Below are 13,691 nucleotides of genomic sequence, written 5' to 3'. Positions count from 1 at the left end.
AGCAGACAGACATTAAAGTCATTCAGGCATCAGAAAAACAAGTAAGAGCCAAGATGATAACATTCCACGAATAGCACATGACGTAACACGACGTGATTTACACGGAAGTTATTCCGTTATCTCCCTTCATGAAGTTTGGTGAAATGAATGAAATGCTTTAAATATTTGAGATTCCCTTATTTATATAAATAAAATAACTTTTGTTTGCTGGAGGTCACGAACAAACAATCGATCGGAATCAGCCGTCTTTGTTGTTTTCAATCGCGTTAAACGCTTCGAGGTCGGACCTGGGACAACCCGAGTGGGAGAAATCCGATTTTCCGAACCCTCAGCGAATGCACCATAAATCTGGATTCGGGAATATGGAATGTCGCGAAGAATAATTATGAAATCGAAAAAAATAAAGTTGACTTTGCTATCATTGTTCGAGGAAGCAAGCAATACATTTTTCATATGGCAAGTACTGACTGCGTTCTCGAGCCGTGACATCAGCTCGGAGTCAAATGGTATTGTTTTCCCATCCTGCATTGCGCGACCGGATGCGCTCCCTGCTTTTGGCGCGGTGGAGGCAGCTGTGGCGGCCATTTTGGAGTCCCCTTCGACCACTCCGCCCGAGTCCCGAGCGAGCGAGCGAGTGAGAGAGACGTAGCTGTCGCGTAGAACTTGCCCGCCTCCCATTGATCTATCGCCCTTCGTCCTTTCCCTCGCCGAGCCCCTTTATCTTTTTCCGTCCCAATTCGACGAGGACGACGGACACCGCGTGCTCTCTTGGCCGCCGAACGAGCGAAGGAATCGTCGAAGAAAGAAAAGCGAGCCGTTATGGCGACTGCAACCCCAAGCCGTGATGCTGGCCGGCCGGCGGCGACAACGGCCGCCTCCTCGACGCCGCTCTCACCCACCCGCATCTCCCGCCTGCAGGAGAAGCAGGACCTGCAGCACCTCAACGACCGGCTGGCCGTCTACATCGAGCGGGTGCGCTCCCTGGAGCTGGAGAACGACCGCCTGCTGGTTAAAGTGTCCGAGAAAGAGGAGGTCACCACCAGGGAGGTGAGTGCAAGTGTTTAACCGGGGCCGCCTCGACGCGATCGTCTTCACTTGGCCTCTTTGCTCGTATACCGCCAAAGTAGAGCAAAAGATTTCAAACGGTCCGTAGATGGGTTAACGCGAAACGTGGGTGGCATGCGGCCAAATGGCCCGAACGCTTCTTTCTTTCTTGCCCCCCCCCACCCAAGAAAAAAAAATCAAAACAAACAAATACAGAGGAACCACCTCTTGCTTCAGCAAGTTTTGACTTACTAAAGGGGAACTCGTCGATATGATTGCGTTTCAAGCGGATAAAAGTTGCCCGGGACTTCCAAATTCGAATAGAGAGCGGTTGAGTGTGCGCGCCATTTCCTACCAACGCCCCCTCCATCTTTTAACCGCTTCGCTGATGTTCTTCCCCCTTTTCTGTTCTTATTCCCCATCGTCCAAAGTGGAACTCTCGCCACCGAACATTTAACCGCCCCTTTGTTTTCAGTTTTCCACTTTGTCTTTTTCCCCCAACCGGCGTTATTCTGTCAAGTTGCGAGTAAGATTTTTAAAATGAATTAATTGCAAAATCCCCGCACACTCGGACAGATTTCTTAAAACACGATTCGAATGATGGCATATCCTGATCTGTCGAGTGGCAAAATCAAGATGTTAGGCGTGACCTATTTGATCAAGGTACTTTCTGACTTGAATAACTTTTTTCCCTTCGTTGAAAAGGTTCGTGTCATTTGAGAGAGTGGCAAACACAGAAAGCTCCAACGAATAATGCTGCTCATTATTTCCGCGGGGCCTTTACATGAACAGTGAAGTTCACCCACACCGGGCCGGTAAAAAATTAATTCATAAATACAACGAAATCAACATCTACTTGCTTTTTTTTAACATTCAGTATTTTCAACTTTATCCACTAAAATTTTTCAAGCATCATTGATGTTTTTATTGCGCAGTGCACATTTTTCCCCCCTGAGCCAGGTGAAAGCCTTCCTTAATATGTGGCTGTGTGACATCAAAAAAACGTTGAGTATGTGAAATAAAAATATCACAAAGGTGCAAAATGTGATTTTATTTATTTTTTTCTTCAGTATAGCACGCTGCATTGTTTTTTGCTTATGTTTCCATATTTGTTGCTCAGTTCTCGGCTGCCCAACATGGATCAAAAAAGGTTAACTAAATAAACTTATGCTGTAATTGCGGATGTTAAAAGGTGTTTTTCACAGCAGAAAATGAGGGATTTTTGTCCACTTGGGTGCATAAAAAATGTACTGTCGTCAATCAGTTCTGCTGCCAATATTTGACATATTCAACACCCGGATCACCCCCATCAGCATACTATTTATTGTATGGAAACGATTTTGCATATATATTCCCTCTCCATTAAAAGTTCAACAAATCAAAAAATTGAAGAAATTTCATCGACTTGGACTTGACCTCTAAGTCAAGTGTGGCGACACACACATTGTATTCAAACAGCGGCGTTTTGATATATTTCAATAAAAAAGAATGACATGTGGGCCACAAGCGTACCGTAAGCGATCTACACGCAGGATATATAAATAACCCTTTGCGACCTATTTGTTATTTAAACCTGAGCGGTTACTGGAGGGGGGGGGCACTGATTCGCAAAATCGAGCAGGGGGGTTTTTGAGCCCGTCGTGACCGGTTCCACAAAGACGCTGTTCGCCGTCCCAATTGGTGTCAGAAGTGCGTCAAGTGTTTCGAGTTATCACCTTTACCCAGCGCGCGACTCTTGTTCTCCCATGATTGCGTCTTTCTCCAAGTGTGCGAGATGAATGTCGCTGCTATTTCATCCCTCACCGGAACGATAAAGTCCTCGAGAAGGGTCCTGCGTTATGATCGCTGTCGGGTTTCATTGCATTTGGAGGCTGCCACATGTACCAATCATTCACATCCTCCGGACGCAAAACCGGCGCGAGCATGTGCTGCGCGTTAGCACGGGAAAATCGGCTCAGCACATTTTTCGCATTCCTCGTTGGGACATACCATCGCGAGCACTCGTCGTAGTCAAAGCGAAAAGACTTTCCTTTGCTTGCTCTGACGGCCATCACCACGACTGGCAGGAAAGGAAGCTGTGAACGTTTTACGTGACTGAAATGATCACAGAAATATCGGGGAAAAATTCACAGGCACAGCTTCAAGCTGGACACATTTTGACACATTACAGGATTGTAGTTTGCAGCTCTTTCAACTTGAGTTCTTGACTTTTGGCGCTAGGAATTGCAACCGCCATCCAAATTGAATTGGAATGCATGTGAGACCTGCACAAATGCATCTGCCAGAACGCTCATCTTGATCCCCCGACGCAAGAAAGAATGGGAGCTCACAAGCTGGCACTTAGCCACGTTAAGATATTTGATGATCCTCTTGAAGGAAAAGGAGTTCCCGTATAACAGCCGCTCACGCCGACTTGTATTTGAATTGCAGCCAGTGAAGCGATGCGCTGAGTAAATGAAAGTTATTACGCTGTTAACAGAAGTGCAGGATTTTTTAAAAGTCTAAATTCTGTGAAATGAAAAGCCTGTTTTGTCAACCGTTGCTTGTTACAAACTTGACATTCACCGTCCAATATTTTGCACATATAATGTGATCCCAATGTACCGTGCGCCAATGAAGAATCTGGTCACCCGCATGAAGAGCCAAACCAGAAAGTTGCTTGCACCGGCGCGACCGGTGGAACTTGGCTTCTCGTCTCCCGTTGACTGCTGGATCTCGTCACCCGACTTCCAGGATGATCCCTTTGCCTTGTGTTTAGGTGAGCGGCCTGAAGCATCTGTACGAGGCCGAGTTGGCGGACGCCCGCCGGGTTCTGGACGAAACCGCCAGGGAGCGCGCCCGGCTGCAGATCGATCTGGGCAAGGCCCAGGCCGACTTGGAAGAGGCCACACGCAGGTGACGCCTCATCTCGAGAACGCGCTGTGCCGATCCCTTTGAGCATTTCATCCAAAGCACACTTAGGCCCCACGTGCCAGTACGCTTTGGGTCCTCACTCCAAGGACAACTAACTGCATGTCACTTGTGAGGCAAAACCGCACCGGTCGGACTCGGGAAGCGCAAGCGTTTGCCAATCTTAGCCCGAGGTCCTCCGCCCGTGCGCAGGTTTGCCTCGGTCGTCTCACCTGCTCCGCCATTAGTTTGCTCAAGTTGTCCCGCCCGATGGGACAAAAAGGGCCGTGTCGTGGCCGTGGGTCAGCTGATATCTGATGGCGGTGCTTTTCTTCCCTCGGCGTGCCAGTGGCAAGAAGAAGGATGGCGACCTGGCGGCGGCCATGTCGCGGGCGGGGGCTCTGGAAAGTCAGCTGAACCAGAGCGAAGCGGCGCTGTCCACGGCGCTCAGCCAAAGCGCCGCGCTCACCTCCGACCTGCTTGAAGTCAAGGGCCTGCTGGCTAAGGTTCGCTGCCCCTTTTCTCATTTGCACGTCATCCGGAAAGTGAAAGCAGTTCTCTTTTTTGGGAAGGTGATGTCGGGTCATACTGGGGCGGGGGCACTTCAAAGCTTGTACCCTAGCAGGATCAATTCATCAAATTCGAGAAGCATACATTTTCCAATTCCGCTGGACCAAGGATATTCCGGTTTATTGGGTAGAATTAAAACTACGTTTACCCAGTGATAAATTGGATGACTTTAGTGTTGAAGGCAGACTTGAGAAAATAACTGGGGGGGGGGGGGTTATAATGGTGGCACAGCTGTTGCACATGTGTCACCAACTCGTGGCCCAGCCTGGATATTGCCGTTTTTCTCGAACGTCGTTGCAGCCATGCCAACAGTTTGTCGCCACCTGTTTGCCGAACACCCCCGCCCCGCTCAATTGCCGCATTGTCCGATGCAGATGAGCCCGCCGACCCGGTGTGAAAATTGATTTGAACGCTTTGCAGGCGGAGGACAGCCACGCCGTGGCCAAGCGGCAGCTGGAGGCCGAGACCTTGATGCGCGTGGACTTGGAAAACCGCTGCCAGTCGCTCAGCGAGGAGCTGGAGTTCAGGAAGAACATATTTGAGGAGGTGAAGATGATTTCGTCGCAACGGGAAACGCCTCCACCTGCGGAAGGGAAGGGCGATGTTAAGACGGTTGTTTTCCTTCAAATGTCGGTTTAGGAGGTTCAGGAGTCTCGCCGCAGACAAGAGCAGAGAATTGTCGAAGTGGACTCAGGAGCCAGACAGGACTACGAGTTCAAACTGGCCCAAGCTTTACAGGTAGGCAGATCGGTGCGTGTGTGAGAGAGGGAAGAGTGAATGAATGACAGAAGGTGATGTGTGAGAGTAAGAGAGCGTGCGCGCGAGCGAGCGAGCAGTTCCGCCATTGATCCAATACGTACGTGCACGGCAGGACCTACGGAAGCAGCACGACGAGCAGGTGTCTCTGTACAAGGACGAACTGGAGCAGACCTTCCAGGCCAAGGTTGGCGAGCGCCGCGTTGTCCAAATTCCAAATTGGGTCACCTCAAAGTGAGACCTTTTGTTGTTTGTTTGAAACCTCACAGCTGGACAACGCCAAGGTGTCGTCAGCGATGAACGACAAGGCCGTGTGCATGGCCAGAGAGGAGCTGCAGGAGTCACGAATGAGAATCGAGGGTCTGAGCTACCAGCTGAGCGCCCTGCAGAAACAAGTACTCTAGCCTCCGCCGCACTTTGCCTCTTGGCCGCCCGATCCTCGCCCTGCGCGGTCCTAACGAGATTGGCGTGTGCGCGTGCAGGCGGCGGCCGCCGAGGACCGCGTGCGGGAATTGGAGGACATCCTGTCGTCAGAGCGGGACAAGTACCGCCGCGTGATGGAGGCCAAGGACCTTGAGATGAACGACCTACGCGAGCGCATGAACACGCAGCTCTCCGAGTACCAGGAGCTGTTGGACGTCAAGCTCACGCTGGACATGGAGATCAACGCCTACAGGAAGCTCCTGGAGGGCGAGGAGCACAGGTGGGCTCGTTGGAGGTGGACACAATTGACGACCCTTCAGCGGGGAGTTCAAGTCCAAATATTTCCTGACACTGCTGGTTTCTACGCACCCCCGCTCGTCTAAACGCGGCATTCTGATGCCGATTGCGTTTGTGCAAGATGGCCATTTTACCGCCTACTGCCACTTGCTGTCAACAGAAACGACGTCACAGTGCCTAAGGGCTCAGGTGATGACCGTTCGGGCTCACCCGTTTTTCCGCGTGGGTTCATGTGACATTCACAAGCAGAGCCCTGAGGCACTGTGATGTCATTTTCAGTCGACGCCAAGTGGCGGTATCACGCAAAATGGCCGCCCACGAGCAAAATGACTGCCACCCTCAAGTATCAGGTTTGTGCTCGCAAGTCAAAGCAAAACCAAAAGTCACCCCAAAGACTGCGTTCATCTCGTCAAAGTCTGTAACTCGCCGCACGTCTTTTATCTGGAGGCAGCGCTGAACGAGAACAAGCATTCCCCTTCATCTGGTTAGGTGAGACGAAGTTGACGTCGGTGACGTTTCTGTTCCCGCTTGCAGGCTCAAGCTGTCTCCCAGTCCGTCTTCCCGCGTGACCGTTTCCAGGGTGACGGGCTCGTCCTCATCCCGCACCTCCAAGCGCAGGAGGGCGGACCTGGAGTCTGGCGACCTGGCCGACATGGGGCGCGGCGAGGAGCTGCTGCTGGCCTCCGAGGAGGACATGGCCAGCGGCGCTGTCTCCATCTCGCCCACCGACATGGACGGCAACTCGGTCACCCTGGCCAACGACACGGATCAGGTGCGTGCTCGCGCCTTTTGCCCATCTCCTGCCCCGTTGCCCGCTTTGCCGTATTTAGAATGTGCCGTGCGGTCACAGGACCAGCCTTTGGGGAGCTGGAGACTGAGAAGACAAGTGGATGACGCGGACGAGATCGTCTACAAGTTCTCACCGAAGTTTGTTCTCAAGGCCGGACAGACCGTCACCGTAAGATGATGTCGCTCTCTCTCTCTCGCTGTGTGGCCGCGTGACTGTGAAACATGAGTGTGTTCACGCAACACAAAGACATCAAGGATGACAGAAATTGCATGTTTACTGTTGAGAAGCTGAAATACGGAGCTTTTGGGCAGATTCCAATGAAAAAGGGGGTGGGGGGGGGTCCAAACAAGTCATTGATGATCAAAAATAATAATTGATTGATGTCATGATCAGCTGTCAATTCTTGCACCCCCTCCGTATATGCAGTTGTAAATATTTGTGGCTTTTGGGAGTTACTCAGACGAACGGCTGCATGCTTGTGCAGGTGTGGTCTGCAGACGCCGGCGTGGCCCACAGTCCGCCCACTGATCTCCTGTGGAAAAGCCAGTCTTCCTGGGGTACCGGAAGTGACGTCATCACCAGCTTGGTCAACTCTGACGGCGAGGTAACGGCTTCCGCTCATTGTGCGACGGACAAATTGGGCGGGCGGCTGGCCGCACGTCTCACTCCCCCTGTTGCGTGCGTCCTGCAGGAAGTGGCCAGACGCAGCGTCAGCAAGAAGGTGCAAGTGGAGAACGGAGAGGAGGAGGAGGACGGCGAGGAGCCGGTGGTACACAAGAAGGTGAGCGCACCCTTTTTCATTCGTGCACCTATTTGGGATTGGCGAGATGGGGCAGTTTGGACATCTACCAAGTTGGGAATTGGGGGTTGGTGTCATGGATGCCAAACGATGACGTGTACGCCGTCTGATATGGGCAGAGCGTGGCATCAAAATTCGACCAATAAGTGAATTTTGGAGCGTCGACCGATGACACAATGGCTTTCGTGTGAATGATTTGCCGCATTTGAAGTAAGCGATGCGCCGGTGTGCCCCGGCAGGCCAAAATGACGTCCAGGGAGTGCGCCGTCATGTGAAGCCTCAGCAGCGAGCGTTGGAGCCTCTCTACCTTCGTCCTCATCCTGATCCTGTCCGTCGCATCTGGACAAACACCTCCAAGTTTGTCTTAGCCGCCACACTTTGATAGCAGCCCTCCTTTGTTCGACGACAATGTGTATGGTTTGTTGTTGGCCAACAACATTCTCACTGCCAGCGTCACCACCAGATTCCTGATAGTTTTTTCCTTTTTTTTTTTTTTTTTTTTTTTAACCACTTTCCAGAAAGGCTTCCATTGCACCGTTGACATAAAACCATCACAAATGTTGAATTTTAAACATTTCCTTCGCTTTTGTTGTTTTTGTTTTCCCCATATATGAACATTTGATTTTGGCATGAAGCCAACTGGTGATGCCATGTGATCAGCTCCTCATTTCTATCAACTTTTTAGAACCACTTGAGCCTGATTGATTGGTTGGTTGATTGTTCCTTTGAGCGGTTCAAATGTATCGAACACTACAAAGACCAAAAAAAAAAAAATAACAGATTATTTCACTCGTGGGTGTGGAAAATTTGCTGATGGTTTCCAGTAAATGTACATGGGGAATTTTAGAAAGATTCCAACTCGGAACCTTTCCATGGGAATTACCTAGGAATTGTGGGTAATTTGATGGAAAGCTACACAGTCAATAGTGAATCTCAACCAGGGCCTCAATGAATGATTGTTTTTAATAGTAGATCAACCTAAGAATCGGGTAAAATGTTCTGTTCGCATTGATGAATAATTTGCTGATTTGATCCTTGTGCATATCTGACCATGCTTGCAGCACAAAGGGGGGGGGGATCCCCTTATTGAACACTTGTACACAACTTGGAACGGGGGTTGACGAACAAATCTGAAATCTGACTTGTTTTAGTCCAGCCTATTGAACTCATTGACTGCCAGCCCACTTCAGATGGCTCTTGGACACCTCTAACCGTCTCTGGCAGTGAACGGGTTAAGAGAAGACCTTCGAGTTTCTATGTTCCTGTTCTCGTCCCACTAGGGGGGGTTTCCATTATTAAGTTCCCGGAATGCTGCAAGCCTGTTTGTCAGTTTCTGTCATACTGGCCACAGTTTAAAGAGTGTATCGATTGGCCGGCGTCTGACTCGGTCCTTTGAATTTGGGAGCCGCAGTGCCGAACCGAGTTTGATCTTTTCATGCAAAGCGTACAAACGAGTCATTTCCACTTCTTTGCTCGTTGGGGTGCAGTCGCTCGCCGTCATCTGACTTCGGCTGCTCAAATGATGACAAACAAAAAGATATATATTTAAACTGACCTTTTTTATTTTTCAGGAAAAATGCATGTCACGTGACGTGAGTTTCGAACACGCCTTCCGTGACACGGTGTTTTGTGTGCGTGTGTGTTTTCATACCATGTTTTACACTAGATATTTTAGTTTGTTTTTTTTTTTTGGCAGTGTAATCAGTTTGTTTACATTTAATATGACTTCAATTTTGTCTTAAGGATCTCCGGGTGATTATTTTGGGTGTTTATAACCTCCATTGGAATTTGCGATTCATTCGTTAAAAGTCCCAGCTAGGCGTCAATGCGTCCGTTCAATGCCGATCTCTTCCCTCTTGGATTGGCCAAAGTCTGTTAGCCAGCGCTAACATTTGGATGTCTCGCGACACGCACCCATCACTTGGAAAGAACAACAAAAAAAGCAAATATTTGTATGCACAAACAGAACTCGTGACATTACAGAATGTGATGACATGTTGAACATAAGCACCCAACTTGTAGTCGGTGCCTCCGAGACCTGTTTTGTTGTGTCGGGGTGCTAGTAGGGGGGGGCTTGTCATTTTAACTGAACTTTTTTGTACCCACAATAAATGTTTTACATTTACTCAAACTTGACTACTTGATGACTGAGTCTCATATACACACACACCAAGAAGCTGTGAGCTTTGGTTGGTGATGGTCTGGAAGTCTGAGTTGTTAGATAAGGCGTTCTCGAGAAGATTAATTGTTTAAAATGATTCACGAGAAGTATATACTTAAATTATCCATCCGTTTTAGGATTAGCTAAGAAAATCTTTTTGTCTCACAATAGAGAAATTCCCAAGTTACAGCAGCAAAATTATGAAAGTGAGAAAATAGAAGACAAAAAGTATATCAAAATAAATATATCCATCCATTTCCCGATCTGCTTCATCCTCACAGGGGGCTGGAGCCGATCCCAGCTCTCTTCCGGCAGTAGGCGGAGGACACCCTGAACTGCTTGCCAGCCAATCACAGGACACACAGAGACAAACAACCATCCGCACTCAGGCGTCCAGAAGGAATCCTAATCAGATGCCCGAGCCACCTTATCTGGTGGAAGGAAACCTGAATACCCGGAGAAAATGTACGCAGGCCCGCAGGAGAACACACAAACTCCACACAAAGACCGGAGCCCGAATCGAACCCTGCACCTCTGCACTGTGAGGTTAACGTTATCTCTATATGTGCCCTGCGACTGACTGGCGACCACTTGAGGGTGTCGTCTGCCTTTCGCCCGAAGTCGGATGGAATCGGCTCCAGGAAAGCCCCGCGACCTTGTTCCGGAGAAGCAGTGTTGAAAATGGATGGATGGGATGGTCTTGAATCAATGCTGAATAATTCTGGCATGCATTTCATATCGTGACCAGAGATGGCGCCAAATCAAGGGAGAGTGGCCGCTGCCGCAATCTAGAAAGAAAAGGAGGTGAAGAAGACGAAGCGGCAAAGTGGTGGGGGAGTTGTCCATCAGACTTCCAGGTTGATGAAGATTTTTTGATCTCTATTTGGTCTGAGGAACATTCACTGTGACATCATGCTGCTGGTATTGTCCGAGGAACATAAGGAACACCTCAACTTCCTCAACAAGGTGGACGCGGCAGGTAAAAATAAGCATCGAATTGCTTGACTTGCCCCAGTGGCTGTCACGGGGATAGATGGGAGATCCGCCGCTTTTATCACGCCAAATTAAAGCACAATCATATCCGTCACGATGGTCATTATTACCTGAAGACTCCGCCTTTCAACTATGTTGGGTCGTCTCAGTCTGTGATTTGACGCTTCGCCTCCGATTGCCTCTAAAACTAAAGTATTTCGTACACAGCATCCGGAATATTTTTTTCCCATGTTATGCGAAGGGCTCCTTTTCGTACTTTTTTATGCACTGGAATGGAGAAAACATCAGAGAAAATGACGATTACTTTCATGTAATTTTAAGGAAAAATATTATCTAAAGATATGTATGTATCTAAATTGTTGTCCCCAATAGCACAGCTCTAGTTTGAACTGCATCAAGTCTTTCTCGCTATTGTAAGTAAAGACAGTGAAATCCTGAAAGTGATAGTTTTGTGTTTTTCAGTGGTTGGAGAGTTTGGGCGCATCGCACTGGAATTCATCATGAGAGGAACCAGCCCCAAAGTCTACGAGGGAGCCGCAAGTAAGTCATTTTGTCCACGGATGACAGTTGTTGTTGTGCACCAAGTTCAAATGTTGAAAGATATCATCCAAGGACTTTTTCCTCAAATGAAATTGCTCTCTTGACCACGTAAGCGAAGCGTGGAGCCGTTGCAGTGTATTGAGCCACAGTTGCGATTTGCGGTTTGTGTGCAGGGAAGCTGTCGGTGCCTGTGGAAGTGGTGCGGCACGGCGTGGAGGGACTCATGTACCTCATGACCCAGAGCTCCAAACACATGGTGCCCTGCCCACTCTCACACATCACTCTTGCAGGCTCTTGGTTCCCACTCTCACATTTCCCTGCCAAGCCATGCTTTTTCAGGCACTCTCACAGGCCTAGGCCTGTGCCAGTGTTGGTGTTTCTGCTTGAATATGATACCTGCCCGTTAAAAGTCCCTCAATTACTGTTAATGAGCGTGCGTTCCCATTATTCCCGTGGATACTTCCCAAAATTCCCCAGGTTAGCATCATGTGGAAATTTAGCCGAAAGGTTTGCCTTGTGTTAAAAGAATCATGTTGCGATCGCTTGACACTAACATTTTACCCCATTTCTGTGCGTGTAGTTGTCTGAGGTGGACTTTGTGGACTCAGTGTTGTCATTAGAGTTTGGTGATGAGCTCAACCAGCGCCTCCTACAGGTGATGTTGGATTTTTGTTGTTGTTATTGGTGGTGGCAGTGGTGTGTGTGTGTGTGTGTGTGTGTGTGTGTGTGTGTGTGTGTGTGTGTGTGTGTGTGTGTGTGTGTGTGTGTGTGTGTAAAACGTCCATGTATGAGAATGTGCTTGCCGAACAATTGAATGACTGGTCGGTCATTAAATGTCTTTGCCAGATGTACCAGCAGCACCGTAGCGAGATCCGCAGCATCTTGAGTCTGGTGTCCACCAGCTTGCCTGCTTACCACAACCTGGAGTGGAGGCTCGATGTACAGGTGCGCCAGATCCACTTGTCTGTGTGGATGTCTGAGGCTGCGCACGTGTGTGTGTGTGTGTGTGTGTGTGTGTGTGTGCGTGTGTGTGTGCGTGCGTGTGCATGCGTGTGCATGCGTGTACCTGTGCCGACATGTGTGAACAAATGCATGGTTGTGTATTTGCGTGGAGTTTGTGTGGGTGCATATGTATGTCTTTTTCAGCAAATGTGTGCATATATGTAAGTGTACCTGCGCTTGTGTGTGTGTATGTGTGTTCTGCCTGGCGTTTTTGTGTGCACACACATGCCGCTAATCGGACACTCTGCGCCCATTCCCAGTTGGCCAGTCGCTCCCTACGCCAGCAGGTGGCCCCCACTTTGGCCACCAAGCTGCACCTGACACACGGGCGCGGTTCTGGCACGGAGCAGAGCTGCCGGGTTCTCCACATGGATCTGGGGACCCTCCTGCACCTTATCTCCATCCTGGAGGGGGCGCTAAGCACCTTGAAGAGCACGCATGCGCGTCGCATTTTGCGAAACATCAAATGACGACTCGCACACGCTACAACGGCGTCCAGATGCGAGTAGTGCCCTCAATTAATACGTACTAGTACACTATTTTTTCCTCACTTTTAAACCCAGAAGAATAACTGTGCCTTACTAGTGATATTTTTCCACAACTCGCGCCCCTTTTGTCGTACTAGTACATGGACCAAACTGATTTGTATGATGGCACATCACATTCATATCGTTAGCCAAAGAGTATAATCACTGATTATGTAATTTTTGGAAGTTTCCACAAAACAAGGAAAAAAAAACCGCAAAAAAACTGAACTCACAAGAAGAAGAGTGCAGTCGGCTCGATTCGACCCTCAATCCTATGAGGCGGACAATAACCGAACTTTTCATTGGCCCAAGCCAATGCAGGGAGGAGGAGTCACTGGCACCCGTGTTGACAACAAGTGGATTTTCATGATAGGGCATCATTTTTTGCATATTAATGTGTGTACCCCTAAACCGCGACTCGTGGGAAGTGGAGTTCTGCACGCAATATTTCTTAAATGTGTTAAAAAGATGACGATGCCAATCGCCTTCACCTTACCCCTTCTGTCATTAAACGCTGACTTTTTTTCTGTTTGACTAATTTTAACTTGTGCGACTGAAAATGTGATGTTAAACTTGCTTGTACACTTGTTAACAAAGGTTGTGTAATGTCACAGTCCTGGAATAAATGACTATTTACAATTCCTAGGTAGTATGTGTGCGCGTGTGTGTGCGTGCGTGTGTTTGTATGTGGGCGTGTGTGTTAACATGCAAGCTCGTTAGAATGTACTAATTGCTTTTCACTTGCTCTGGAAGTTTTCCCATTTCAAAATCATCAGTACCTTTTGAGCATGACCACACGAAAATAGTTCCAGTGTTATTGTGCAACATCATTTTAAGTGGGGCGTTAACACCTGTGTTTTTGTCCCTCATATACACATATACACACACACACGCATATAT

The 13,691-nt window shown here is 48.8% G+C and overlaps 2 protein-coding genes across 2 annotated transcripts; both read left to right on the top strand.

Annotated features, from left to right (window-relative positions):
- Positions 1 to 596: 596 nt before the first annotated feature.
- On the top strand, positions 597 to 9,699 carry lmnb2 (lamin B2). Its single transcript, XM_019871758.1, has 13 exons — positions 597 to 1,047; positions 3,803 to 3,939; positions 4,283 to 4,439; positions 4,924 to 5,049; positions 5,143 to 5,241; positions 5,375 to 5,446; positions 5,529 to 5,654; positions 5,742 to 5,962; positions 6,514 to 6,751; positions 6,830 to 6,937; positions 7,254 to 7,373; positions 7,461 to 7,550; positions 7,808 to 9,699. Exons 1-13 carry the CDS (start codon positions 820 to 822, stop codon positions 7,841 to 7,843), a joined length of 1,758 nt encoding a protein of 585 aa, XP_019727317.1. The 5' UTR covers positions 597 to 819; the 3' UTR covers positions 7,844 to 9,699.
- Positions 9,700 to 10,526: 827 nt separating this feature from the next.
- Positions 10,527 to 13,436, top strand: commd2 (COMM domain containing 2). Its single transcript, XM_019871759.1, has 6 exons — positions 10,527 to 10,708; positions 11,185 to 11,262; positions 11,436 to 11,518; positions 11,843 to 11,917; positions 12,109 to 12,207; positions 12,525 to 13,436. Exons 1-6 carry the CDS (start codon positions 10,642 to 10,644, stop codon positions 12,732 to 12,734), a joined length of 612 nt encoding a protein of 203 aa, XP_019727318.1. The 5' UTR covers positions 10,527 to 10,641; the 3' UTR covers positions 12,735 to 13,436.
- Positions 13,437 to 13,691: the final 255 nt, after the last annotated feature.

Source organism: Hippocampus comes, unplaced genomic scaffold (genome assembly GCF_001891065.2).
Source record: "Hippocampus comes isolate QL1 unplaced genomic scaffold, H_comes_QL1_v1.1 scaffold307, whole genome shotgun sequence".
NCBI classification, from domain to species: domain Eukaryota; kingdom Metazoa; phylum Chordata; class Actinopteri; order Syngnathiformes; family Syngnathidae; genus Hippocampus; species Hippocampus comes.
Note: the sequence above shows the minus strand (reverse complement) of the source record. Positions and strands in the feature narration are given on the sequence as shown.